At 40.3% G+C, this 27,362-nt stretch overlaps 4 protein-coding genes, 1 long non-coding RNA gene and 1 pseudogene across 9 annotated transcripts in view; 4 read left to right on the top strand and 2 right to left on the bottom strand.

The window, feature by feature from the left end:
• The window catches only part of LOC144525291 (ATP-binding cassette sub-family C member 4-like), a 40,757-nt gene extending 36,875 nt beyond the window's left edge, over positions 1-3,882 (bottom strand). The window contains exons 1-2 of the mRNA XM_078261974.1: positions 3,680-3,882; positions 2,883-2,993 (exon numbers count right to left, since the gene is read on the bottom strand). Of these exons, the coding sequence (XP_078118100.1) occupies positions 2,883-2,993; positions 3,680-3,753 (185 nt within the window). The 5' untranslated portion in view covers positions 3,754-3,882. The remainder of the gene's footprint in view (positions 1-2,882; positions 2,994-3,679) is intronic.
• A 3,423-nt stretch (positions 3,883-7,305) lies between these two features.
• On the top strand, positions 7,306-8,973 carry LOC144525289 (claudin-10-like). The gene is made up of 5 exons (XM_078261973.1): positions 7,306-7,525; positions 8,174-8,335; positions 8,420-8,501; positions 8,595-8,699; positions 8,817-8,973. Exons 1-5 carry the CDS (start codon positions 7,306-7,308, stop codon positions 8,971-8,973), a joined length of 726 nt encoding a protein of 241 aa, XP_078118099.1.
• A 1,074-nt stretch (positions 8,974-10,047) lies between these two features.
• Positions 10,048-13,406, top strand: LOC144525288 (claudin-10-like). Its single transcript, XM_078261972.1, has 5 exons — positions 10,048-10,423; positions 10,973-11,134; positions 11,226-11,313; positions 11,457-11,564; positions 11,654-13,406. Exons 1-5 carry the CDS (start codon positions 10,192-10,194, stop codon positions 11,847-11,849), a joined length of 786 nt encoding a protein of 261 aa, XP_078118098.1. The 5' UTR covers positions 10,048-10,191; the 3' UTR covers positions 11,850-13,406.
• Positions 13,407-13,510: 104 nt separating this feature from the next.
• Positions 13,511-17,151, top strand: LOC144525286 (claudin-10-like). Of its 4 annotated transcripts, none has more exons than XM_078261970.1 (6): positions 13,511-14,672; positions 14,843-14,941; positions 15,037-15,118; positions 15,233-15,340; positions 15,462-15,648; positions 16,976-17,151. In XM_078261970.1, the coding sequence occupies exons 1-6, from the start codon at positions 14,441-14,443 to the stop codon at positions 17,063-17,065; spliced, it is 798 nt and encodes a 265-aa protein (XP_078118096.1). In that variant the 5' UTR covers positions 13,511-14,440; the 3' UTR covers positions 17,066-17,151. The 4 variants fall into 4 exon arrangements, with proteins under 4 accessions (XP_078118096.1, XP_078118094.1, XP_078118097.1 ...); XM_078261968.1 differs by having other exon boundaries at positions 14,780-14,941; XM_078261967.1 differs by having other exon boundaries at positions 14,415-14,672; positions 14,780-14,941; positions 15,462-15,667; positions 16,976-17,064.
• A 1,244-nt stretch (positions 17,152-18,395) lies between these two features.
• Positions 18,396-20,563, top strand: LOC144525287 (claudin-10-like; annotated as a pseudogene). Its single transcript, XR_013502674.1, has 4 exons — positions 18,396-18,749; positions 18,857-19,018; positions 19,114-19,417; positions 19,539-20,563. The product of XR_013502674.1 is annotated as a claudin-10-like (transcript).
• On the bottom strand, positions 19,607-21,074 carry LOC144525290 (uncharacterized). The gene is made up of 2 exons (XR_013502675.1): positions 20,965-21,074; positions 19,607-20,823 (listed from the first exon to the last, which is right to left on the bottom strand). It is a non-coding gene; the product is annotated as an uncharacterized LOC144525290 (long non-coding RNA).
• Positions 21,075-27,362: the final 6,288 nt, after the last annotated feature.

Raw genomic sequence — 27,362 nt, 5'->3', positions numbered from 1 at the left:
ACAAAGTGTGCATCTTACATTTCTACAGATTTTAGTGTGTAGCTGTCTACATAAACGTTTCTACATGATAGAATATTTTAGAAGAAAAAAAAGTCTGGAGTGTTTAGAAGTTCAAATACATCATGAAGGTGCTGTTTGGAAGGGGAACACAAATGTTCAAAAGAGGGAAAAAAAGAAAAGAAAAAAAAGGTTTCAAGGCACTCCTTTTGCAAAAATGTAAAAAGCCAGTCCACAACTTATCCAGGACTCAATGAAAACATTGATTACAGTCCTGTTTTGTAGTTGTCTCATTTAAATGCTCTGATGCTATTGCAAAAGTCATTTAGTCATATTTATTTTTGTTTTCCTTTTTTTCTGTTTTGCACATCCATGTTTTTTCTTATTTTACTTTTATTTTTTTCTCTTCCTTGTATATATTTTGTAGAGCCATCTGGTGGTTATACTTTACATTTGTAACCTTTAATCTCACTGGCTGTTTGCTCAGGTGTTTACAATTGTCAGGTGTTAATAAATCCAATGTACATCTCAGTTCTCTTAAATTGCAGCTCCTCCACTTGCCTCCCTTCCTCGCGTCTTAGTCCATCCCACCGAGGAAGCACGGGAGAGACACAAGGAAATTATGGGAGGAGAGAGGAAACGAGGAAATGTGTTTTAGTGGGATGAGAAGTCCTTTCCTCTGAAGCGTCACATGAATTTGTCAGCTGTATGGGTGAAGTTAGCAACCCTATTAGCTGCACCGCTTCTGGGAAGGCTGCTCTGGTGTATCCTTGCTCATACTGTAGCTCCTCGCTGATCCCTCCTCGATGCTTACTCCTTGTACTTAGGGCAGGAATAAGAACTTTGAGATGGCCTTCATGAAAGAAGGACAGAACAACTTCTGATTCAGCAGAGGTGCGAGGAGCTATCAAATATGGGAACTGAGATGCACCTATGGTGTCTACTAAAGGGGAAACTGTGTGTTGAGGGCTACACCCCAATGAAGGCCGTTTGTGCTGATGCATGTGGGTTGCTGGCCTGTTCTATTTTTTATGTACTAAGATTACGACATGAAATAGGCATTTAAATAAAGGCTTTTTAAATTGTTTGCAAGAAGAGTACCTTGGACCTTTTTTTCTCTTATAATAGAATATTTACTGAGGTACTGTAGTCAATTATTTGTAGCACTGCATCGTAACGAGAAAATAATAACAAGACTCTATATTGGGCCTTTGCATTGGATTGAATTCTAATTGGATCTGAATTATAAAGAAAGAGCTTTGCTTTGTTGCTTAGCTCTTCACTGCCACAATTTAATACAAACCCCTTATTACTGCAGCTGCAGTATCTAACTATTGGTATGTGTCATCATCCATCAATAGCCTTAGCTGTGAAGAACTTGCACTATACTCTTCTATTTTGGCCATTGATCATCCCTCAACTGGATGTGACAGGCCACCTCTATCTGGCTCTCTCCCACCCTGGCCTTGTGCGGGGGCGGTGCTGACATTTTGACCCCAAAACACATAGCTGGAAATGACTCCAGTAAGTACTGTAATGCCGATTATGATTCAGTAAGCTCTCATGTGACAGTTTGAGAAATACTGTCTATACTGTATATAGGTGGGCTCTCCTCCAAGCACAAAGTAAAGTCTGACACCAAACCCCCTCAAAGTGGGTAGTCTGTCCCCTATTAAGAAGATGTCCAGGCTGATAGGTGCCAGGCAGTGGTGAGGACATCCTTGAGTCTCTGGTTGGCTACTAAACACACTAAAGAGTGGAGAAGGGGGTAATTCCAATATGTCTGTGGCTTAGTATGTGAATAAAGCTCTGATTGTTGTTTAAATATAGTAGTTTTGAATAGTATGCTTTTGCTGAAGTGGTGGATTGGGTTTTGGACAATGCCCAAATCTACCATTTACTATTTCCATTCAGGGGGATTTCAATGTCAATGACTATACACCTTGAAGTTGCAATGATGTCAAGAATAAGAATCTGATCTAAATCTGAGCAGTGGACAGCCGTGCTAGTCAATGGGCAGCCAATAAGAAATAGCATGAATTAACATAAGGAGGTTCACAGGTGTGCATGGTACCAGACCACCTCATGGTAATGGTTGAAGATCAGCTGTGTTTCATCAGTCCAGAAGCCACATATTCTGGATGCTAATCAAGAGAAACTGAGGTGTCAACTGATATATGACGGGGAATTGGATTCCTGTGCCTCAAAAACTATTGGATAGAGAGTGGACACTTTTCAAAATTGCTATCATGGAAACTGATGCTAGGAGTTGTGACCAGAAGATGGTTTGTGTCTTTCCTCTTAAGGCAAGGCAGTTTTATTTGTATAGCACATGTCAGCAACAAGGCAGTTTATAGTGCTTTACATAGAAACATTAAAGAGCAGTTAAAAACAATTGAAAACATTTAGAGAGAATATAAAAATAGCTATAACAGAATAAGACAGGTATGAAAATACAAGAATAAAAGTTACAGTGCAGTGTAAGAAACAGTCTAAAACCCCAACAACGGAATCTAAAATCAAAATCTAATCAATCAAGCTAAAGAGGTATTACTGGCATTCTACCCTGTTTCCTAGAATCTAAGCCTATTTATAGTATTAGCTACTTGGGAGAATCCCAGTAAATAAGTGTTTACCAACACAATGATAGAGGGAAATGAACATTGATTCCTCCTTTTCATTTACCTTTTTTCTTGTATTTTATACCTGTGTTTGTATAGACAAATTATTTTTTTCTCACTGTTATATTTATAGTTGACCCTTCCCCCTGTAACAAACACTGTTTAACACAATTTACTGTAAAATGCTCTGAATTCCACCAACACAATGACAGAGGGAAATGAGCATTGAACTAAATTGATAAAAGACTTTATTCAATGTCTTACCATTGTAGCTCCTCTCCGAGTCTATCTGATGCATCTTCTGGGAGAACTTTATACATGTCATCTTCCTCCAACTTCCTCTTGTACCCGATACTGAACAAGGGATTCAGCCAACTAGAGAGAAAGTACATCAAAGTATGTTCAATAGTTGAAAATAATTATTAGTGTTCAAAGAAACTATGAAAACCTAGTTTGGCTTAATGAGAAAGTGTAAAAATAAAGGAGATACAAGGCTTTCACCAGAAGACATTAATGCTACTGTACATTATAGAAGTAGTCCATGTATGTACCATGTTTTGTTAATGTATACTTAAAGTGAAATGGTCTTTATTTATTCTACTGTAGCACACTTCCAAAACTTGTTTACTTTATAATTTATAAGTTTAGGCCTATTACAGTCTTGTTTTTTACTTTAGCACTTTGTCTTTGTAACTGCCAAAAAAAGTGCCACAGTGTGTGGCAGCCACACGAATTAAGTTATTATAGTACTTTTACTTCACTATAAACAATAATAGCCCACTTTTTCATGCTCCATGCTACTCTACAATTCCTCTGGATGAGTCTGCCTGTTGGGATTTCAGACTTCAGGAATAAACGTTTAGCTACCGAGGAGCCTGAGCTCTCTCCTCCGTGTGGGAACAGTGTTGTTTATGTTTAAGCATGGGCGGATGCTCAGCAGCTACCTGCTATCACATCCAGGGGGACACACTGTCTTTTGAGTGGCCACAAACTGTCACACAGGAGAGCTCTCCATTCAATTAATGTCAAACACGGCTGTCACTACGGGCCGCTTTTCTTACCAGAAGAAAATCTTGGAGAGAAGATTAGCTGAAGCCGACGGATTATCCTTCGCCTCCTTCCACAGTGGTTCCATGCCCCACCCAAACAGTAAAAGCAACCTGAGGACTTTCTCTGCAGTCTATGTGACAGAGAGCTATCGACAAAAGACTCAATGGAGGAAAACTCTGAGAGCACAGCTGCTGTAAAGTCCAATGTCTGTCAATATCACACCTACTGTACAGACATTGAGGACAGGATTACTACAGGACGCTCAGCCGTGCTGTCAGGTGAGCGCGGCGCTGCTTAACCCCGCCCACCGCCTGGGGATTGGCTGACGGTGGACTCAATCACTTCCCAAATTTACGTTCATGAACTCTGTTTGTTCTTACCTAAAGAACAATTATGTAGGCTACACAAATGTACTACAGTAAAAGTAATATCATCCACATTGTATCAGCAGCCAAACTACCCATGCAGAATATGACCTTATAGGTATATATATATATATATATAGCCTATAATTAGAATACATTATATAATAATTGTTTTTACCTATTGATTCACATTTAAACAGGATACTTTTCCCACTTGTTTTTACAGAAAATAACAACAAAAATACTTGGTAATGGGAAGATTTGTGCTGTGTGCAGTATGTAAAAATAAAGACAGACTGTGCACATATTTCCCTAAATTGTGCTTTACAGTACTTGTGTAAATGTACTAAGTTACATTTACATCATGTGACAAAGTGGGTGATGCACTCACTACTTGTTTATTGTGCTTATGTACATTTGTCCATATTTATTTTAACCATTGCTCTAGTTATTGTATATGGTATTCATTTCACACACAACCACTGTTTAGTCTTTAGTTAGATTTATTAAGTTGCAGGTTTGAACAGTTAATTGTTTGTTTCTTCATACTTTTCTTTGTTCCTTTATTTGATCGACCATGCAGAAATATTTGGGGAGGAGCCTCCCATCAGCATGGTGTATTTATGGTAATGATGTTGTAATCACTGACATCATTAAACAGAACAAAGTTATGGGGGTTTTCTACGGTGGCCGACAGGGGCAAACGCCCTGTAACTTAAGAAAACACAAGCAAATTAAGAAAACAACTTCATTAATTTGACAACACATGTGTAGCATTCAGCAAACGCGCTGCAAATAAAAAACAATGCAAAAAGAAAAGCACGCAAACCCCGAAAAAAGAAGCGATGCAAAAAGAAAAACAACTTCATTAATTTGACAACACATGCGCAGCATTCAGCAAACGTGCTGCAAATACACACAACACAACCAAATACATAAACACGCTGCAAGTTTTGTATTTTTCTGATTTATACCTGTTTGACATCCTGCAAATAAACCTGCACTTTTTGGAATTCAAGAAGTCGCTTTGGAAATACGTAACCTAAATATTCTTCACCACAGAAACAGATGTATCACATTGGTTTTACAAGCATGTATCAATAACTTTTAAGATGTTGTCAAACTTCTATCAAAACTCAAACTTAGCAGAATACATTCAGTGCATATTTTTACATATATTTTAAGGTGCAGTAGATACTCAAACATTTGTTCCCATAGAGCCATTACCACTTTTGCAATTTGTTTATTACATAAAGTAGTCTTTGAAATTGCTATTGAAGGTTACTGGGAAGTAAAATGTTATGAAAGACGTAATTGTTCAGTGATGTGTTTTGCAAACAAATCTTTATTTTAGGTTCGTCATAAAGTATCTCTCATAGAGGATACAGTCTGACAGCGTTCTGTCAATTTGTCAGTGAAAGAATCAGATTATCTTTGTTTTAAAAATGACCAACATTTTCATCTTGGGTTTCAGATTGTCTTACTTTTCACTCATATGCCTATCTAGTTTTCTTTTTAAATAAAAACTCTTAAGTTATACCTGTTTCCATAATGAAATATTATTATTATCTTTTACTATGGCCATTGCTGCTATAATCACAAATAACTTGTTACCTTGTAAAACACCAACAATCAGACACCATTCAATTCAAAGCATAACATTTTGTCAACCCTTTTCACCCATATTTTATGTATTGTATTGCATCATTTACTTGATATTGAAGAAATGTTGCTCTTATTGTCCATAATTAGAGATTATTGGAGATGCACAACGTTTTCCAGTGTTACTCTTTTTTATCCATGTGTTGACAATCCAATCCAATTCATTTAATTTCTCTATACATTTACCCAATTCAGGTATATGTAGTTATATATATATATATATATATATATATATATATATATATATATATATATATATATATATATATATATATATATATATATATATATATCATTTCCTTTTTAACTAACAATTGTAGAGTGGTTTGAGACTCCCATCTGTTGGTGGCAGAAGTGTGTTTGCAGAAACATTAGTATGTATATCCACCAGATGGGGCACTATTTCACATTGGAAAAGCTTAATGAAATATTTATTTGGGTGAGTTTTCCCTTATTGTTTGCTTTTTATATGTGACATCTCACTTATATTTTTAGTTGTCCTTTTCTAAACGTATCAACACATTTCTCTGCAATGTAACAGCACATTTGTTTCCTTCGCATGCTGTTAGATCAAAGTAAGTGACAAGCTGTTAATAAGTTATCTAAATCTTGCTATGTTAGGTCTTTGAGGAAGTTACTGCACTCTTGTTAGTGCAAGGTGAAAGGTAGAAGGTGACATATTCACTGCACTGTTTCCTATCTTAGATGTGTTTGTGGTTTCTCTAGACAGATGATGTCAGATGAAGATGATGATTATGTGATAATAAAACGAAGAATATGTAAAATAATAGAGACTTTTGTGAAGCTTAATGTTGTTGTTTTTGTTGAGGCTGTCAGGTGCTGGTTCCCCTTACACGTAATTTGTGGTGTGAATGGACAAATTAACAGGAACACCTTACAATGTATCATTGGCTCATACTGTACATCCATAAAATAATGTATGATGCATTAGTTAGTTTAACCTTACCGTGAAGTAGGAATGGTTTGACCGCAGACAACATTTTACAGGTTAATACATTAATAATGTAACACACCTCAGAATGAATACTATGTGTTTGATACCTAAGTGCATTTACTTTTACTTCAGTAAACATTTTACTGCAAACATTCTGTTTTTAACAAAGTATTTTTCCATAATAGTATCATTACTTTTACTTAGTAATTTGAGTATTGGACTTCATGCCCATCACAGTGATAGGCCCATTCAAAATATGTACACACACATAGCAAAGAATTCATCTTGCATGCCTACATTTGCTTTAATTTTGAATGCCGTTACTGACGTCATCATGATACTTTATACATCCATAACTTTCAATCCCCACGATCTATGACTGTGAGTCACAGTGACGTGTACTGGATGAGGGGTTGGAAGGAGCTATAATAGACCATTGGCCCCTTGTTGATATTTAGGGCCAAACTCCTCCCTACAGAATAAAACAGTCCACAACACATTAACTATCAATTGCAGCCTATCCATTGAACTTAGTACATAGTGCAGAACATAGCTACATTTTCAACAAGCCTTACTAGCCAGGGAACCATTATCAATTCCAGGTCTCACAAACTTAATTGGCCATCACACAGTGTGGAGGAGTCCTCTTTGCAGAATGAGCAGCATGTCTCAGGAGATCTTGGCCTTTTTATTAAGCACTTCGGGATGGGTGCTGGTGTCTTCCACCTTGCCGATGGAATACTGGGAGGTATCTTCAAATGATGGAACAGTCATCACCACAGCTACGTTCTATTCCAATCTTTGGAAGACCTGCGTCATTGATTCAACTGGAGTCTCTAACTGCAAAGACTTTCCCTCGTTGTTGGCACTGAATGGTCAGCTTGTTTTTCACTTCTCATTGAATTCTTGGTTTGGTTCTTGGATTTATGGAGTTTTCCATTTGTTTTTCCGTTAAAGAGTGTGTGTAATGCCTTAAAGGCTTGTTGTAATTTTTCTAGTGTTGATTCATCCTCAGTTTCCAATTGCTGTATAAGTGCTCAACCTTAGCTCTTTCTCTGTCTAAGTTTTTTTTTTTTTCAAGATGATACTCAGGATTAATAGAAATCCTAACGCCTACTGCAGGTCTTAAAGAACCAACTCATTTACCTCCAAATATGTCAATGTTTAGCCTTTGTTCTCTGAGCTTGAAAGCTATAAAGGAAATTTACTGGGAACCTCAGGCGGTTTCTCCCACGGCTGACTAGTTTCAGAGGTTAACTTCCAAGGTAATATTTGCCTCAAAATCACATCTGAATAGGACGTTTCATACCAAGTCACTCACCGCACTACCAAAAAAGTGGCTGAAAACAATTAGGGTTATTCATGACAAATTGTATTTGTTGCTTAATGTGTAAAGTAGTCACTGGCCCAATGACCTTGCGATGTGCAGATGTGAGTACAGGGAATGCAAAACCATAGAATGGAACCACTCAAAGTAACACACTTTTGATTGTATATAAGTTGACCTCTATCTATGTTTGCAGGCTACATCCAAGCCTGCAGGGGATTGATGATTGCAGCCGTCTGTCTGGGGTTTTTTGGTTCTATATTTGCCCTTGTTGGAATGAAATGCACCAAACTTGGAGGAACTGACAAAAACAAAGCCAGTATTGCCTGCTTTGCAGGTGTAATTTTCCTTCTTAGTGGTAAGTATAGTGAAATTGTTTGTATGATATCTGTAAATATCTGTGTGATCTAATACGATTCCCTATTTTTCTTGTTGTTCTCAGGCCTCTGCTCACTTTCATCATGCTCTCTCTATGCACACCGGATAACAACAGAGTTTTTTGACCCAATGTTTTATGACCAGAAGTAAGAACCATCTGACTGTACAGCCAGTGTTTGAATGTAATTCAACCAATTAAGAAAAATATCGTTAAGTTGGTTATTGGTCGTTGTCTGTAGGTATGAACTGGGAGCTGCGCTTTTTATCGGCTGGGCAGGTTCTATCCTCTGTATCCTCGGAGGCAGCGTGCTCTGCTTCTCCATTACAGGTTCTTTTACCAAAAGGTTGGTTTGAGTAACACATACTATGTTTACATTATACAGAGGATACATTTATGAATCAATTATGTTGAGCCATGTGTTTGATTAATGAGGATGAGTCTGTGTTCTGTTTCTTTACAGCCACAGTCGAGCAAACTATATCTACAAAGGTGCTGTCTCACATTCTCATATCTCCTCCCGCCCAAGAGGGCAGGCACAGTCTGTAAACCAGAGGCCCCCTCCTGACTGCAGCAACTCCTCCAGGATTCAGCACTTTGATAAGAATGTGTATGTGTGAGGTATGTGAATATAAAACACAATTAGCCAAAGCCACTGGTGAGTCTTAAAAGATACAGCACACTGTATGAAAGTTGGTGGTTTTGTCTAACAGGAGCAGCATTTCCTGATATTAATCCGTGGCTCACCAAGAATTTAGTTTGGAATATTTAAATGTTTTGTTTTTTCCAGGGATTTGAATTTAAAGTTGTGTGATGCAGTTTACTCTCTAATGTTGGGGAATTTCTATTTTCTATACAGCAGACAACTTCTGTATTTGGCAGTTCTGCATATTACTGTGCACTGAATGCTCAGATTATGTATGTATTATGATTAAACTGCTCAATCAAAAACATTTTGTCCAAAATGGGCCTTTCTGATCTAATTTTTACATAATTTTCCTTTTTCTTTTAATGTATGTGGAAGTTAAGTATGTAATATTTTGTAAAACATTTCCTTTGTTGATTGAATCTTTAACTGTAACTAACTTGTACATGTTGTTAATCTGTGATGACAATATTTCAAACTTTCAAACACATATTCTTTTGTTTTCCATGGCATAACCATTAATTATGATTTTGTAGTAGGCAAACTTCAAGAAGATTAGAAAAGGACTGCATCTTATCATTGTCTGATTGACATGTGTGGTGAATGATGAGAAGGCTCTATTATTTAGAAGAGTGTACAATATGAGTAGAAATAAATAATGGTTAAAAATAGTTTCAGCTGACTATAAAGTGTTTTTTGTTTGTCACATCTGCTCGTCAGTGATTGCAGCAGATCTGAAGAGGGCAGCAGTTTTGCACTTTGTGTTATGTTTTTTAAGAAGATTAGTGACATTAACCCATTTTATCCTAATATTATGTTAGTGTGATGGACAAAAGTAATACAACATTTCAAGGTGGTTACAAGCGTTGGCTTTTACAATGTAAATTCATATTAAATGTATTATTGATACATACCAAGGGCTGCAAAAAGATGTAAACTTGAAAAAGTAGCTAGAATTGGTTTGAATGCTTTCAAGTGGGTGGCACACTCCAGAAAGTTTACAGTAAACATCTCACACAATTGTACATAGCCCTCATCAACACTAATGGCACATGGCACAGGCACAATGTCATTCTGTCCTGACACAGGAAATAACTCATGATCCTGTTTGCCACCGAGTAGACTTTTAATGTGTTTTGTGCTTCTACCCAACTGAGTGGACACTACCTGGTTTAATTTAGTGATTTCAGAAATGAGGAAACGTATGATCCAAATATTTGGCTTCTTGGTTTCATCACTGGGATGGCTGTTTGTGCTGTGCACCATTGGAATGGACTTTTGGAAGATCTCTCCAATAGGAGGACAAGGAGGCTCATTTGTCATCAAAGTGGCCTGGTATTCATCTAGCCTGTGGAAGGATTGTTACACAGATTCCACGGCTGTCATCACCTGTAGAGACTTCCCTGCGCTCTGGAATCTCACACGTAAGTGCTTCACATTTTGCATGTACCTCAGTAGTAATGTTTCTAATACTATCTCTGTCAGTCTTTTACTTTGAATGAATAGAACAATTTGCAGACCTGTAATTCAACAGGCAGAACATAGCACAGTTATGGATACGTGTTCACAGTGGCACTGAGTTTACACCAGTGCTATGGCAGACTGTGTGACCTTTGAAAAAAAGAAATAACATAATTCTTGACTTAGAAATGAAAAGTTGAATTTATAAGTAATAAAATGCCACTTAGTTATTTTGCCACTACAGCTTTACTTGGTCTGGTATGACCAGTAGGTTTGGTTGCTAATGTGTCGAAACCTTCGCTATTGCTACTGTAATGTATATTAACATAACTGAGTCAGGCAGCTGGCTTTATGGTTCTTCTCTATGTGTCTACTAACTCTTGAATATAAAGAGCTTGGGATGTTCTCCAAAGAGATTCTTTTTCAAACACAAATCAGCTTCTTTTCGGTTCTGAAATTGAACACTTTTTCATTTTTTTCTTGCCTTAACTTTTCCTTTTTGTTTCTCACAGCTTTTATACAGGGAGTACGAGGATTGCTGATATGCGGGATAGGTCTTGGATTCATTGGTGTAATACTTTGCTTTGTTGGGATGGACTGCACTTACATTGGTGGAGCTGATAATACCAAGGCCAAACTGCTTTTTGCCGGAGCAGTATGTCATATTCTTGGAGGTGAGTACAAAACACGCACGTTTGTCCCTGTAAATGACAGAAATGTTTTGCCCTCATTATTTCTGAATATCAACAAAACTTCTGCATGCAGGTGTGTCAGATTTTTCTGCCTACTGCTTATTCATCAACAGGATTAACAGAAAAGCCTTCGCTGGCAGTGTTGGATCAGGAGACATGCGGTACACTGATCTACATTACCATATTGGTTAATTGCAGAAAAGTCCAACTTGATTCCATAGTAAAATATAAACATCTGATGTACAGTATTTACAGTATGTACAATGTATCATGACTTTTTTTCTTACATTTTAACTTACTCCAGGTATGACCTAGGAAATCCCATATTTCTAGGATTGGTGGGATGTTTTTTGATCCTTTTAGGGGCTGTGTTATACAGTGTTACAGTCTACCGAGTACTTTGCCCTGAAAGGTATTTAAATTCATCCATCTTTAGCCTTTTTCCAGTGACTGTTGAGTTCATGCCACATTATTAACTTCGACAATGTTTTGGTATTACAGTGAATTGGATTATGCCTACGGAGGAGGCACGTACATGGCCCCTCGCTCCAGAGGAAGAACCCTGTACACCGGATACTACAAACCCTCCAGGCAGAATGGATCTTATATGGGCTCAGGGCCTTACACCAGCTCCAAAATCTCAAAGCTTTCTCAGACAACACCCACGAAGATTTCAGAAAGAGATGCATTTGTGTAGTAGCTCAAAGCTCTTTTTTTCATATGTAGTTTTGTTTTAACAAAAAATAGAAAAACACAACAAGACAAAGTAGCTCCAAGTCTGATTATGGACTGTTAATTATTTAATTAAGGGGCCACCAGAGGAATGTTGTGGCCTCTAAGCCAAAAAGAGACATGACCCTCCCCTTGCATGAAAGTTTGCATTTAACAAAGAAGTACAGATGCCATTTGATTTTTTTATAGCCATGATGTACACATGTTAACCTCTGCATTATCATCTTACACATCATACTCCTCTATTATGGTGTGGTGGCCATTTCAGTAGATTTACTCACTAACATGGTTGTACAAACACAATAAACATGGAAACTAAATGCACACTTCCTGCATTACTGCAATACTTCAAATACTAAGTTACTCCTCTAGTAAACTAGTATTCACATGAAATAAAACAATAAAATATTGAGACCATTCAGCAAAGGACACTGGGAAATAACAATTCAACACTGGTTGCTATGGACTTGTCACTAGGCTTCCTCAGTCATTGTATATTTTAGCACATAGGTAAAGGTGTCGAACCTGAACATTATATTCCAAAACATATATGTTTATTTTTAAAGCAGATTTTAAATTACATTGTAACAATTTAACAACTCGCCCTTATGAAATCCAATCGCGGCACGGCTGTTTTGGAACGCAATAGACAGACGGTGGTGGAATGCCCCGACACTTAAATTCAACTAAAATGTAAAAGTGAACACTCAGTGTTCGACCTACATTCTGTTGAGATGCCTCTCCAAACGCAGAAACCAAGCGCAGTCACACCATAAAACGTTAAGACACGTTGAGAAAAAAGATCCGTATTTTGCCGTAATCCAATTACACGAACAAAAAGTAATCCACAGCGATCAGTAGATCCATTAACAGAGTCACGGTGTATCCAGCAAGGCCTATACGAGTGTCACATTCACCAGCCAGCTCCAAACAGGTGAACGAGGCCTCTCCACTTCGCCGTTTAAACAAAGTGGAATAAACGTATAAAAGTCCAAATCTACACAAAACCTGCAATCAATTAGTAAGCTGACATCACATTTATATACATGGCATTTAGGAAACCTTTATTGCAAGTTTGGCACGGCAAGATGTCCAGACTAGTGCAACAGTCATTTTCGTTTTTTGCGTCCTGCTGCTCCCATCGTCAGCCAGGTAATATTTTTTTTACTAAAGCAGTATATGAAATCTGATGTATTACCTACCACCATTTAGTTGTTTTGTGTTATTTAAAATATTTATAAAATATCTGGTCATGCCAGACGTAATTATTCCACTTTTTTAAACAATGCAATTACCCGTTTGAGCCACCAGGGGGGCAGTGCCCCCCCCAGCCATCTCCGCGTATGCGGTCAGACCCATCTGCTAGGGGGCCGAGACTGAGAGCTACATGGATAAATATGCACCAAACAAGCCACTTTGAAATTTTGCTCTTTTCATGAATACAAAAGTTGGGTGACCCCCCCAGACAAAAAAATATTGGGTGACCCTCCCCTCAACAAAGAATAAAAAAACACATAACATACACTGTCTTGTGATTACTCATCATTTGTTAACTTTGTCACTGGAATATCTATTTGATATATAATGTAATACACTGTATACCTTATTGTGTCTATCCAGTTATTCATCCAACCATTAATACATGTCAGGTCTTACCAACTTAATTGGCCGTCACACAGTAGTGTGCAGGAGTCCTCTCTGTAGCATGAGCAGAATGTTTCTGGAGATCTTGGCCTTTATTTTTACCACTTCAGGGTGGGTGCTGGTGTCTGCCACTTTGCAGACTAGAAGATATCTACACTTGATGGAAAAGTTGTCACTATTCCAATCTGTGGAAGATCTGTGTCATTGATTTTATTAACGTCTCTGATTGCAAAGACTGTCCCTCAATGTTAGCACTAGTTGGTCAGTTATTTTTTTCTTTTCTTTTTTAAAAATTCAAATTGAAGCTCATAGCTACTTATGCTATGGCCTAATGCAAGTCTTGAAAGAACAACTTATTTACCTCTAAATATGTCAATGTTTATCCTTTGTTCTCGAAACTTGCAAAGCTATAAAGGACATTTAGTGGGCCTCAGGCAGTTTCTCCCGCAGCTGACTAGTTCCAGGGAGTTTTTTTTTGGTATACCTATAAGTGTATTATTCTTCTGTCAACATCATCGATGTGTAACAAAATAGTGCCATCATTTAGAAATATTTCAATTCAAGTATTTCCTGTGTGTGCACATCCCTTGTTCACCCTTTTAGAATTTAACCCAGTAGTAAGAGCAATATGGTACATAAAACTGACCCCATGGTTGTACAAAGTAGTTTCCATGTGTATTATACAAACACATTACCAAATTGACCATCATAAAACAGTGGAGTGTCAATTCAAGGCAAAACATGATGGTTTGTGATGTATACAAACTGCTTGGCCTCTTGTGTGTGCTTAAGTGTTTGTTTTTGGCATAACTGGACACACGACACAGGTGCCCTGCAGTTTGTGTTCAGAAGCTGTTGTGCCATTGTTTGGATTTGCCTTTCTCTGTCTAGAATCTCAACTTCCACGCAAGCATGAGTTACAGGACTGTGGTGATGTACGTGGAGATCAGCTGCTTTGTTGTCTGTGTATCTGGATGGATCCTGGTGTGTTCCACAATGCCCATAGATATCTGGACATGGTCTGAGATAGAGAGTAGAGTCTTGACTACTTCACACTACTTCTCCAACCTGTGGAAGGATTGTGTAACTGATTCAACTGGAGTAACTGACTGCAAGAACATTCCATCACTGCTTGCACTGAATTGTAAGTAAAATGTATTTTAGCACAAGGCATGATGATGAATAAAAAGGAGACCCGGAGTCTATTTTACCCCAATGTATGCATACCATTGTTTTGCTGTTCTTGGACAGGGGACATTCACATGTGCCGTGCTCTCATCATCATCTGTATTATCTTGGCTTTCTTTGGATCAGTTCTGGTCTTAGTGGGAATGAAGTGTACTAAGATTGGGGGATCAGAGATTGTTAATGCAAGACTAACCTTTGCTGGGGGAATGAACTACCTTATCGGAGGTAAGATTGAGAGTTACACAGACTTATTTGAAAGAAGTCACATTGCAATACACTACATGATTCATCTTTAAATAAATATGTGTCTATTGTTTCAGGAATGTGTTCTACGGTTGCTTTCTCCTATTATGGAAACAAACTTAGAGCAGAATTCCAGGACCCTAACTACAAAGCGGAGAAGTATGTACAAGTGACATGGATAAAATACACTACAAACTCACCTTATTTCATGAATCAACATTCATATGAAGGAAGAATTGTACATGTACATATTATTCTTGTATTTATTGCCAGGTTTGAAATAGGTGTTGGTGTCTTTATCGGCTGGGGAGGCTCCAGCTTACTTGTTGCTGGAGGCCTCATTTACAGTATCTTTGCAGGGAGGGATGGGTTCCACTCAAGGTAAAATGCTGCCACTGTATGACTGATTTTGTTTCTCTCCAGCATTTCTGTTCTATTCTTTTATTTTATTTTGTTTTACAGACATAAATAACCATCCATTTGTTGAATCTGAACCTCACAGCTCAAAAAGATTCCCTGAATACCAGTTCCCTGATGCCTACAGAGTTGTTCCGAAAAAAAAGAGCATTCAGTTGTTGGGTCATACAGAGATTAGTGAGAGCAGAAAACCAAGGACCACCAGTGGCAGCAGAGGCAGCAGCATCTCTCGGATCACAACCACCACCAATTCCTCAGCTATAAATGCATATGTATGAACTGTTTTCAAAGGTGGAAAATATTCTGTCTTTCTGTCCTTCATGAAATAAGCGTCTCTTCATTTTCCAAGATATTTTATAATCTAAGCCCATACTTGAGCTTTAATATTAGCCTTTAGAATGGGTCTTATTTCCACAGCAGACATTTAGCATTAACAATGGCTCTATTCAAGTGTCCCAAAACATGTGTATTAATTATCATGATGTTTGGCTGTTGTTGTAGCCATGAATATTTTTTAATAGTAATGTAGATAAAACTATGTATATTTGAAACATGAACAAAGAAGTAACTAATAATACCAGGACTTGATGTTGACTTACTGTAACATGTATCAAATTCATAATAACAAAGTGGAAATGTTGAGTCATGGTTGAACAATATTTACACTTTGAGGTGTCATGATCACAAAATGACCATCAAGGTCAGAGAAAATCTCAACAATAAACAAACTTTATGAGCTATTTACTACACGACAACTGCATTGTATTGTGAGATAATTTATTTTTACCATCTACTTAACAAATGCTAGACATACTTATTCATGAATAGCACTTTGCTAATAGCCCTGTACAGCTGATAATGTCAATGTACAAAACTGATTTTGATGTAATCTATTGGAGATATGATTGTGCCATATTTGATGCTGAAAGAAACACCTTAGTAATTAGGAAGTTGTCTCATAGTGACAAATCTGGTACCTGGCCATGTTTTAATGTTTTGTATGTTGCATGTTATGTGGTAGTCTACAAAGTTTTAAGGATGTCCTGCCTCTTAGACTGAAACCTTGTTTACCGACGGGCACCAATAAAGTAACCTGAACCTGAACCTGAATCTGGTCACAATGTCTGATACTGATACTGTGTGGTAGCTTCCTCAAGAAAGCCGTCTGCAAGTGGGTCTTACATGAGGGACATCTCATGGTCTCCAAGATTATAGTAGATGGTGCTGAGTTTGTAGAAAGCCTGGGTATTGTCACTCTTTAACTTGGATGCAGCTTTGAGGTCACTGATGGCCTTTCCCATCTCCCCCATTTGAATAAAACACTCTGCTCGAATCTCACGAGAGGTCACGTCCCAAATGCAGGTCTGTAACAGGCGGACAATATCTCTTACAAACTGCAGTACTAGTTACTATACAAATGTAGCTCAGCGTAAATTCTGTCAGGGAGACTTCATTACGTTAACACCCTTCTCTTAAACTGATCAGCTGGTTTGTGGGAATTACGTTCATGTAAACCAATTAGAATCGGGCACGTATGTTCAAGCCAATCACAGCATGACAACCATGTTTTAAATCTGTTCTCTCCCCTGCTTCTGTCAGTTGTCTTGTCAGACGAGAGTGCGACCCGCCTCCTCCCCTTCTACCTCCAGGCATCTTCAACCACGGTGGTCTCGGTCTTCTTCCGGCTGACGGCTCCCTTTTGGCTTTTTCGTCCGGTCTTCAGGTTTTTAGTCGCCACCACCAGTGTCTAGACTCCATCGGAGGATATGTTTGGGTTTTTCTAAACCTCTAAAATATATATATACCTTTTTATGATGGAGTCTAAACTCCAAAGTTTATGTACCTACATTGTAACTTACAAATAAATGTTTGCATATCTGCCACAAAGTCTCTCCTGATTGAAATGCTCTGTAGACTCTGCGGTAAAGATAACATGGGCAACGTCATGCTTGCAGGAAAATTAGGCAATGCTGACAAGGTAGGTATCTTACCTCAATGACAGTGTCAAGCTGGACAGCAGCTGTCACATAATCCTGGCTGTCGAAGCTGCTGCGTGCCTGAGCCACCAGCCGCTGAATTTCATCCGACTTTGTCAGCAGACTCTGGGCTTCCCTCTCCTCTTTGTCGCTAGGGTTGGACTTCAGCTGGAACATTGCAAGACAAGACATTACAGAAAAATTCAGAAAACAGATGCATTTGTGTAGTAGCTCAAAGCTCTGTTTTTCATATGTAGTTTTGTAACAAAAACGAACAAACACAGCAAGACAAAGTAGCTCCGAGTCTGATTAACTATCAATTGGCATATCGCATACTGTAGATAGTATGAAAAAACCCTTCAGTGGACCATGTACAATTATAAAAGTTTTTGTTGTTGTTGTTGTTATTGTTGTTTTTTCCATGCTCTTGTCATGTTTTTTTGGTAAAACAGGTCATAAAATACACTGTCTTGTGTTTACTCATCATTACTAGATTATTTTTTTGGGCATTTTGGTCCTTTATTTAATAGGGCAGTTGAAGACATGTAAGAGGAGAGAGAGGGGTATGACATGCAACAAAGAGCTGCAGGTCGGAAACAAACCCGCGGCTGATGCGGCAAGGACTGAGCCTCTGAACATGGGTCGCCTGCTCAACCAGGTGAGCTACCTAGGCGCCCCTCAGGGAATAACTTTGAATGTAATATTTACATACAAGGAACGGCATGACGTAATGAGGATACAAAAACGGTAACTGTATTCCATTAAAAGTACAGGAAAAAAACGTAATCAGATTAACAACACTTTTAGTAAAACTAGGGATTATTAGCACGATTACAATTTTAAAATACAAAAAAACCCAGAATGGAGCCACAGCAACATTGAATACAAATTGACATTTTATGTTTGCAGGCTAAGGTCGTTTGACAGTCCTAGTATTATACAAACACATTACCAAATCGACCGTCAACAGTGGAGTTTCAATTCAAGACAAAACATGATGGTTTGTGATGTATACAAACTGCTTGGCCTCTTGTGTGTGCTTAAGTGTGTGTTTTTGGCATAACTGGACACACGACGCAGGTGCACCGCAGTTTGTGTTCAGAAGCTGTTGTGCCATTGTTTGGATTTGCCTTTCTCTGTGTAGAGGCTCAACTTCCACGCAAGCATGAGTTACAGGACTGTGGTGATGTACGTGGAGATCAGCTGCTTTGTTGTCTGTGTATCTGGATGGATGCTGGTGTGTTCCACAATGCCCATAGATATCTGGACATGGTCTGAGTTAGACAGCGTAGTCTTGGGTACTTCAAACTACTTCTCCAATCTGTGGAAGGATTGTATATCTGATTCAACTGGAGTAACTGACTGCAAGGACATTCCATCACTGCTTGCACTGAATTGTAAGTAAAATGTATTTTAGCACAAGGCATGATGATGAATAAAAAGGAGACCCGCAGTCTTTTTTACCCCAATGTATGCATAACATTGTTTTGCTGTTCTTGGACAGGGAACATTCACATGTGCCGTGCTCTCATCATCATCTCTATTATCTTGGCTTTCTTTGGATCAGTTCTGGTCTTAGTGGGAATGAAGTGTACTAAGATTGGGGGATCAGAGATTGTTAATGCAAGACTAACCTTTGCTGGGGGAATGAACTACCTTATCGGAGGTAAGATTGAGAGTTACACAGACTTATTTGAAAGAAGTCACATTGCAATACACTACATGATTCATCTTTAAATAAATATGTGTCTATTGTTTCAGGAATGTGTTCTATGATTGCTTTCTCCTATTATGGAAACAAACTTAGAACAGAATTCCAGGACCCTAACTTCAAAGCTCAGAAGTATGTACATGTGACATGGATAAAATACACTACAAACTCACCTTATTTCATGAATCAACATTCATATGAAGGAAGAATTGTACATGTACATATTATTCTTGTATTTATTGCCAGGTTTGAAATAGGTGTTGGTGTCTTTATCGGCTGGGGAGGCTCCAGCTTACTTGTTGCTGGAGGCCTCATTTACAGTATCTTTGCAGGGAGGGATGGGTTCCACTCAAGGTAAAATGCTGCTACTATATGACTGATTTTGTTTCTCTCCAGCATTTCTGTTCTATTCTTTTATTTTATTTTGTTTTACAGACATAAATAACCATCCATTTGTTGAATCTGAACCTCACAGCTCAAAAAGATTCCCTGAATACCAGTTCCCTGATGCCTAGAGCCCAGAGTTGTTCCGACAATAAAGAGCATTCAGTTGTTGGCTCATACAGAGATTAGTGAGAGCAGAAAACCAAGGACCACCAGTGGCAGCAGAGGCAGCAGCATCTCTCGGATCACAACCACCACCAATTCCTCAGCTATAAATGCATATGTATGACCTGTTTTCAAAGGTGGAAAATATTCTGTCTTTCTGTCCTTCATGAAATAAGCGTCTCTTCATTTTCCAAGATATTTTATAATCTAAGCCCATACTTGAGCTTTAATATTAGCCTTTAGAATGGGTCTTATTTCCACAGCAGACATTTAGCATTAACAATGGCTCTATTCAAGTGTCCCAAAACATGTGTATTAATTATCATGATGTTTGGCTGTTGTTGTAGCCATGAATATGTTTTTAATAGTAATGTAGATAAAACTATGTATATTTGAAACATGAAAAAAGAAGTAACTAATAATACCAGGACTTAATGTTGACTTACTGTAACATGTATCAAATTCATAATAATAAAGTGGAAATGTTGAGTCATGGTTGAACAATATTTACACTTTAAGGTGTCATGATCACAAAATGACCATCAAGGTCAGAGAAAATCTCAACAATAAACAAACTTTATGAGCTATTTACTACACGACAACTGCATTGTATTGAGAGATAATTTATTTTTACCACCTACTTAACAAATGCTAGACATACTTATTCATGAATAGCACTTTGCTAATAGCCCTGTACAGCTGATAATGTCAATGTACAAAAATAATTTTGATGTAATCTATTGGAGATATGATTGTGCCATATTTGATTCTGAAAGAAACACTTTAGTAATTAGGAAGTTGTCTCATAGTGACAAATCTGGTACCTGGCCATGTTTTAATGTTTTGTATGTTGCATGTTATGTGGTAGTCTACAAAGTTTTAAGGATGTCCTGCCTCTTAGACTGAAACCTCGTTTACCGACGGGTACCAATAAAGTAACCTGAACCTGAACCTGAATCTGGTCACAATGTCTGATACTGATACTGTGTGGTAGCTTCCTCAAGAAAGCCGTCTGCAAGTGGGTCTTACGTGAGGGACATCTCATGGTCTCCAAGATTATAGTAGATGGTGCTGAGTTTGTAGAAAGCCTGGGTATTGTCACTCTTTAACTTGGATGCAGCTTTGAGGTCACTGATGGCCTTTCCCATCTCCCCCATTTGAATAAAACACTCTGCTCGAATCTCACGAGAGGTCACGTCCCAAACGCAGGTCTGTAACAGGCGGACAATATCTCTTACAAACTGCAGTACTAGTTACCATACAAATGCTCTGTAGACTCTGCGGTAAAGATAACATGGGCAACGTCATGCTTGCAGGAAAATTAGGCAATGCTGACAAGGTAGGTATCTTACCTCAATGACAGTGTCAAGCTGGACAGCAGCTGTCACATAATCCTGGCTGTCAAAGCTGCTGCGTGCCTGAGCCACCAGCCGCTGAATTTTATCCGACTTTGTCAGCAGACTCTGGGCTTCCCTCTCCTCTTTGTCACTAGGGTTGGACTTCAGCTGGAACATTGCAAGGCAAGACATTACAGAAAAATTCAGAAAACAGATGCATTTGTGTAGTAGCTCAAAGCTCTGTTTTTCATATGTAGTTTTGTTTTAACCAACACAGCAAGACAAAGTAGCTCACAACAGCAAAAAGAAAAACGCAACAGCAAATCATAAAACACAACGGCAAATAGGAAAACACAACGGCAAATAGGAAAACACGACAGCAAATACGAAAACACAACAGCAAAATAGGAAAACACGACAGCAAATATGAAAACACTTCAACAAATCATAAAACACAACAGCAAATAGGAAAACACAACGGCAAATAGGAAAACACGACAGCAAATAGTTCTTCGGGAACCATCACCTTATCGTGGTGGAGAGGTTTGTGTGTCCCTATGAACCTGAGGGCTGTGTTGTCTGGAGCTTTGTGCTCCTGGTAGGGTCTCCCAAGGCAAAGTGGTCTCAGGTGAGGGGCCAGACAAAGAATGGTTCAAAAATCCTATGAAACATCGAGGAAGGGATGAAGTGACCCTGCCCGGAGTTTGCCACGGAGCCCGGCCGGGCACAGCCCGAAAAAGCTACGTGGCGGACATCTCTCCATCCCATGGGCCCACCACCTGTGGGAGGAACCGCTGGGGTCGGGTGCGCTGCCACATGGGTGGCAGTGAAGGTCAGGGGCCTCGACGGACCAGACCCGGGCAGCAGAGGCTGGCTCTGGGGACGTGGAATGTCACCTCTCTGTGGGGGAAGGAGCCGGAACTTGTGCGGGAGGTGGAGCGCTACCGGTTAGATCTGGTGGGGCTTACCTCTACGCACAGTCTTGGTTCTGGAACCATACTCCTGGATAGGGGTTGGACTCTTTTCTTCTCCGGAGTTGCCCAGGGTGTGAGGCGCCGGGCGGGTTTGGGGATACTCACAAGCCCCCGGCTGAGCGCCACTACGTTGGAGTTTAACCCGGTCGCCTCCCTACGCCTGCGGGTTGTGGGGGGGAAAACTCTGACTGTTGTTTGTGCATATGCACCAAACAAGAGTTCGGAGTATTCGGCCTTCTTGGAGACCTTGAGTGGAGTCCTGCATGGGGCTCCAGTCGGGGACTCCATAGTTCTGCTGGGGGACTTCAACGCGCACGTGGGTAATGATGGAGACACATGGAGAGGCGTGATTGGGAGGAACGGCCTCCCTGATCTAAACCAGAGTGGTTGTTTGTTGTTGGACTTCTGTGCTAGTCATGGATTGTCTATAACGAACACCATGTTCGAACATAGGGATGCTCATAAGTGTACTTGGTACCAGAGCACCCTAGGCCAAAGGTCAATGATCGATTTTATAATCGTTTCACCTGATCTGAGGCCATATGTTTTGGGCACTCGGGTGAAGAGAGGGGCGGAGCTGTCAACCGATCACCATCTGGTGGTGAGTTGGGTCAGGGGGTGGGGGAAGACTCTGGACAGACCTGGTAAGCCCAAACGGGTAGTGCGGGTAAATTGGGAACGTCTGGAGGAGGCCCCTGTCCGACAGACTTTCAACTCACACCTCCGGTGGAGCTTTTCGTGCATCCCTGTGGAGGCTGGGGGCATTGAACCCGAGTGGACAATGTTCAAAGTTTCCATTGCTGAAGCTGCGGTGAGGAGCTGTGGTCTTAGGGTCTTAGGTGCCTCAAGGGGCGGTAACCCACGAACACCGTGGTGGACACCGGTGGTCAGGGAAGCCGTCCGACTGAAGAAGGAGTCTTTCCGGGATATGTTATCCCAGACGACTCCGGAGGCAGTTGCAAGGTACCCACGAAGGGCCCGAAGGGCTGCAGCCTCTGCCGTGAAAGAGGCAAAGCAGCGTGTGTGGGAGAAGTTTGGAGAAGACATGGAGAAGGACTTTCGGTCGGCACCAAGGTACTTCTGGAAAACCGTTCGCCACCTCAGGAGGGAGCGGGGGAACCATCCAAGCTTTGTACAGTAAGGATGGGACGCTGTTGACCTCAACTGAGGAGGTAATAGGGCGGTGGAAGGAGCACTTTGAGGAACTCCTAAATCCGACTAATACGCCCTCTATGGTAGAGGCAGAGCTGGAGGATGAGGGGGGATTGGCATCAATTTCCCTGGTGGAGGTTGCTGAGGTAGTTAAACAACTCCACAGTGGCAAAGCCCCAGGAATTGATGAGATCCGTCCAGAAATGCTTAAAGCTCTGGGTGTGGAGGGGTTGTCTTGGTTGACACGCCTCTTCAACATTGCGTGGAAGTCTGGGACGGTGCCTAAGGAGTGGCAGACCGGGGTGGTGGTTCCCCTTTTTTAAAAAGGGGGGACCAGAGGGTGTGTGCCAATTACAGGGGTATCACAGTTCTCAGCCTCCCGGTAAAGTCTACTCCAAGGTGCTGGAAAGGAGGGTTCGGTCGATAGTCGAATCTCAGGTTGAAGAAGAACAATGCGGATTCCGTCCTGGTCGTGGAACAACGGACCAGATCTTTACTCTCGCAAGGATCCTGGAGGGAGCCTGGGAGTATGCCCAACCAGTCTACATGTGTTTTGTGGATCTGGAGAAGGCGTATGACCGGGTGCCCCGGGAGATACTGTGGGAGGTGCTGCGGGAGTACGGGGTGAGGGGGTCCCTTCTCAGGGCCATCCAATCTCTGTACGACCAAAGCGAGAGCTGTGAACGGGTTCTCGGCAGTAAGTCAGACTCGTTTCAGGTGAGAGTTGGCCTCCGCCAGGGCTGCGCTTTGTCACCAATCCTGTTTGTAGTATTTATGGACAGGATATCGAGGCGTAGTCGGGGTGGAGAGGGGTTGCAGTTCGGTGGGCTGGGGATCTCGTCGCTGTTTTTTGCAGATGATGTGGTCCTGATGGCATCATCGGCCTGTGACCTTCAGCACTCACTGGATCGGTTCGCAGCCGAGTGTGAAGCGGCTGGGATGAGGATCAGCACCTCTAAATCGGAGGCCATGGTTCTCAGCAGGAAACCGATGGAGTGCCTTCTCCAGGTAGGGAATGAGTCCTTACCCCAAGTGAAGGAGTTCAAGTACCTTGGGGTCTTGTTCGCGAGTGAGGGGACAATGGACCCTCAGGAGGGTAGCTGGCGTCTCCCTTAGAGATAGGGTGAGAAGCTCAGTTATCCGTGAGGAGCTCGGAGTAGAGCCGCTGCTCCTTTGCGTCGAAAGGAGCCAGTTGAGGTGGTTCGGGCATCTGGTAAGGATGCCCCCTGGGCGCCTCCCTAGGGACGTGTTCCAGGCACGTCCAGCTGGGAGGAGGCCTCGGGGGAGACCCAGGACTAGGTGGAGGGATTATATCTCTAACCTGGCCTGGGAACGCCTCGGGATCCCCCAGTCGGAGCTGGTTAATGTGGCCCAGGAAAGGGAAGTTTGGGGTCCCCTGCTGGAGCTGCTACCCCCGCGACCCGACCCCGGATAAGCGGATGAAGATGGATGGATGGATGGACAGCAAATAGGAAAACACGACAGCAAATATGAAAACACTTCAACAAATCATAAAACACAATGGCAAATAGGAAAACACGACGGCAAATAGGAAAACACGACAGCAAATATGAAAACACTTCAACAAATCATAAAACACAACAGCAAATCGGAAAACACAACAGCAAATAGGAAAACACGACAGCAAATATGAAAACACGACAGCAAATAGGAAAACACAACGGCAAATAGGAAAACACGACAGCATATAGGAAAACACGACAGCAAATATGAAAACACAACAGCATTAACTTCTATCAGAAAAGGTAGGGCCTATCTAGCAGAGGACAGACCCTCCTGATTGGACAGACGGACTGTCTGAAGTGTTTTCCTATTTGCTGTTGTGTTTTCCTATTTGCTGTCGTGTTTTCATATTTGCTGTTCTGTTTTCCTATTTGCCGTTGTGTTTTTCTATTTGCTGTTGTGATTTGCACTTCAGGGCCACCGTAGATTAACTATCAATTGGCATATCGCATACTGTAGATAGTATGAAAAAACCCTTCACCGCTTCAGTAGACCTTGTACAATTATAAAAGATTTTGTTGTTGTTGTTGTTGTTGTTGTTGTTGTTGTGGTTGCCATGCTGTTGTCATGTTTTTTTTGGTAAAACAGGTCATAAAATACACTGTCTTGTGTTTACTCATCATTACTTGATCATTTGTAGATTATTTTTCTGGGCGTTTTGGGCCTTTATTTAATAGGGCAGCTGAAGACATGTAAGAGAGGGGTATGACATGCAACAAAGGGCTGCAGGTCGGAATCAAACCTGCGGCTGATGCGGCAAGGACTGAGCCTCTGAACATGGGTCGCCTGCTCAACCAGGTGAGCTACCTAGGCGCCCCTCAGGGAATAACTTTGAATGTAATATTTACATACAAGGAACGGCATGACGTAATGAGGATACAAAAACGGTAACTGTATTCCATTAAAAGTACAGGAAAAAAACGTAATCAGATTAACAACACTTTTAGTAAAAATGGGGATTATTAACACGATTACAATTTTAAAATACAAAAAAACCCAGAATGGAGCCACAGCAACATTGAATACAAGTTGACATTTTATGTTTGCAGGCTACATCTAAGCATGCAGAAGATTGATGATTGCAGTTGTCTGTCTGGGTTTGTTTGGTTTTGCATTTGCCCTTGTTGGAAGGAAATGCACCATCATTGGGGAAAATGACCATTAAAACCCATTAACGGACACCTACTAAGTAGTTTGAGGGAAACTGTATGTTCACCGTTCTAAATTGATGCATCTCTGATTACAATTTGTTGCAACACGTTAGCATGCTAAGATCTCACTTACAACACTGAGTGTAGTCATTCGGTGCCTCATCCTCAGATCTATGGAATGCTGGTTTATTCAATAATAAATAAATGAATAAATACATAAATTCATTAATTAATATGCCAGACAGAGTTTGCTTTGAGAAGGGGAGTTTTAAGTAACTCCTCTGTTACATGATCTTTGTCTTCTTTATTGTTCATTTAATTTATTTATTTATACGTCACCAGGCCGGACAGGGGTGCAGGAATGGGGGGTGAAAAGGGGGTTTGTGGGTTTTAATAGATATAGTGTATTACATCATGACAGTCCTTGGCATTTTGCACCAGCATATTCTCAGTTCAAACCATTTACACAAATACCTATAAGTGTATTATTCTTCTGTCAACATCATCGATGTATAACAAAATAGTGTCATCATTTAGAAATATTTCAATTCAAGTGTTTCCTGTGTGTGCAAATCCCTTATTCACCTTGTTTGAGTTTAACCCAGTAGTAAGAGCAATTTGGTACATAAAACTGACACTATGCAGTGTTTCCTCTAGAATCTTTTTCAGCAGCAGTGGGGGGGCTTATCTAAGTTATCTGCTAATGTCAGCTACCCACCGTTACCCTGAAACCATCCAGCAAATAGACGGTACGATAGGGTGATTTAACGTCACCGCTCATATTACACATAGTTTAACAAGAAAACAAAATGGTGAGTGAACATTACTAGCTACGTTGTTCATGTTGGTTTTGAGCGGTATGCACCCCCACTAACTTGGAAAACGGTTTTAAAACAGTAACGTTAATACAGCAGCGCAGCGTTCGCTAACATTAGCTTCTTGTCTCACTGGGGTCTGATAAACAGTAAATTCATCAAATGTAGTGTCCACAATGCTATTTTCCAATAAACTGTAGCTGTCATATTTCACGGGACCCACGTGAGTGTGGAATTCATGTCGCGGCTTTCGTCGCTGTTTGTCACTTTGCCTAAGATTGAGTGACAAGTAATACTCGCCTTGTTGTTATTATGGAAACAATCTTGTATTATACCAGAACCAAAAAAGAAAACCGTTGAGTGTATGAATGATCTAAGACCAGTGGCTATAACCTCAATAGCTATGAAGGTGTGTGAGAAAATTGTGTTAAATAGTCTGAAGCCTCATGTAGAGCATTATCTTGACCCCTGCCAATTTGCTTATCAGAAAGGGAGAGGGGCAGAGGATACCATTGTCTGTAACTGGACAGTGTCTATGCTCACCTGGATGCAGGGGGACGGTATGTGAGAATTTTGTACTATGATTTTAGCTCAGCGTTCAATACGATACAACCACACATCATTGTAAATAAGCTTTTGATGATGAAGGTTCCAGGTGTATTTATCTCTTTCATTCTAAAGAATTTCTTAGAGAACAGGTCTCAATTTGTTAAGCTAAACTCAAAAGTAAAGTCAGACAAGATCATGACAAACACAGGTTCACCTCAGGGAACTGTTTCATCACCCTTTCTTTTTAC

This window comes from Sander vitreus, chromosome 11, assembly GCF_031162955.1.
Source record: "Sander vitreus isolate 19-12246 chromosome 11, sanVit1, whole genome shotgun sequence".
Classification (NCBI taxonomy): domain Eukaryota; kingdom Metazoa; phylum Chordata; class Actinopteri; order Perciformes; family Percidae; genus Sander; species Sander vitreus.
Note: the sequence above shows the minus strand (reverse complement) of the source record. Positions and strands in the feature narration are given on the sequence as shown.

Bases quoted from the DNA above. Each gene is read 5' to 3' on its own strand.
- LOC144525288 (XM_078261972.1), top strand. From the start codon at position 10,192: ATGAGGAAACGTATGATCCAAATATTTGGCTTCTTGGTTTCATCACTG. The intron at 11,135-11,225 runs GTGAGTACAAAA...TTCTGCATGCAG, and splicing joins AGTATGTCATATTCTTGGAG to GTGTGTCAGATTTTTCTGCC. The intron at 11,314-11,456 runs GTACACTGATCT...AACTTACTCCAG, and splicing joins GTTGGATCAGGAGACATGCG to GTATGACCTAGGAAATCCCA.
- LOC144525286 (XM_078261968.1), top strand. From the start codon at position 14,441: ATGAGTTACAGGACTGTGGTGATGTACGTGGAGATCAGCTGCTTTGTT. The intron at 14,942-15,036 runs GTAAGATTGAGA...CTATTGTTTCAG, and splicing joins AATGAACTACCTTATCGGAG to GAATGTGTTCTACGGTTGCT. The intron at 15,649-16,975 runs GTATGAACTGTT...TGCTTCTGTCAG, and splicing joins CCTCAGCTATAAATGCATAT to TTGTCTTGTCAGACGAGAGT.
- LOC144525289 (XM_078261973.1), top strand. From the start codon at position 7,306: ATGAGCAGCATGTCTCAGGAGATCTTGGCCTTTTTATTAAGCACTTCG. The intron at 7,526-8,173 runs GTCAGCTTGTTT...CTATGTTTGCAG, and splicing joins CTCGTTGTTGGCACTGAATG to GCTACATCCAAGCCTGCAGG. The intron at 8,336-8,419 runs GTAAGTATAGTG...TGTTGTTCTCAG, and splicing joins TGTAATTTTCCTTCTTAGTG to GCCTCTGCTCACTTTCATCA.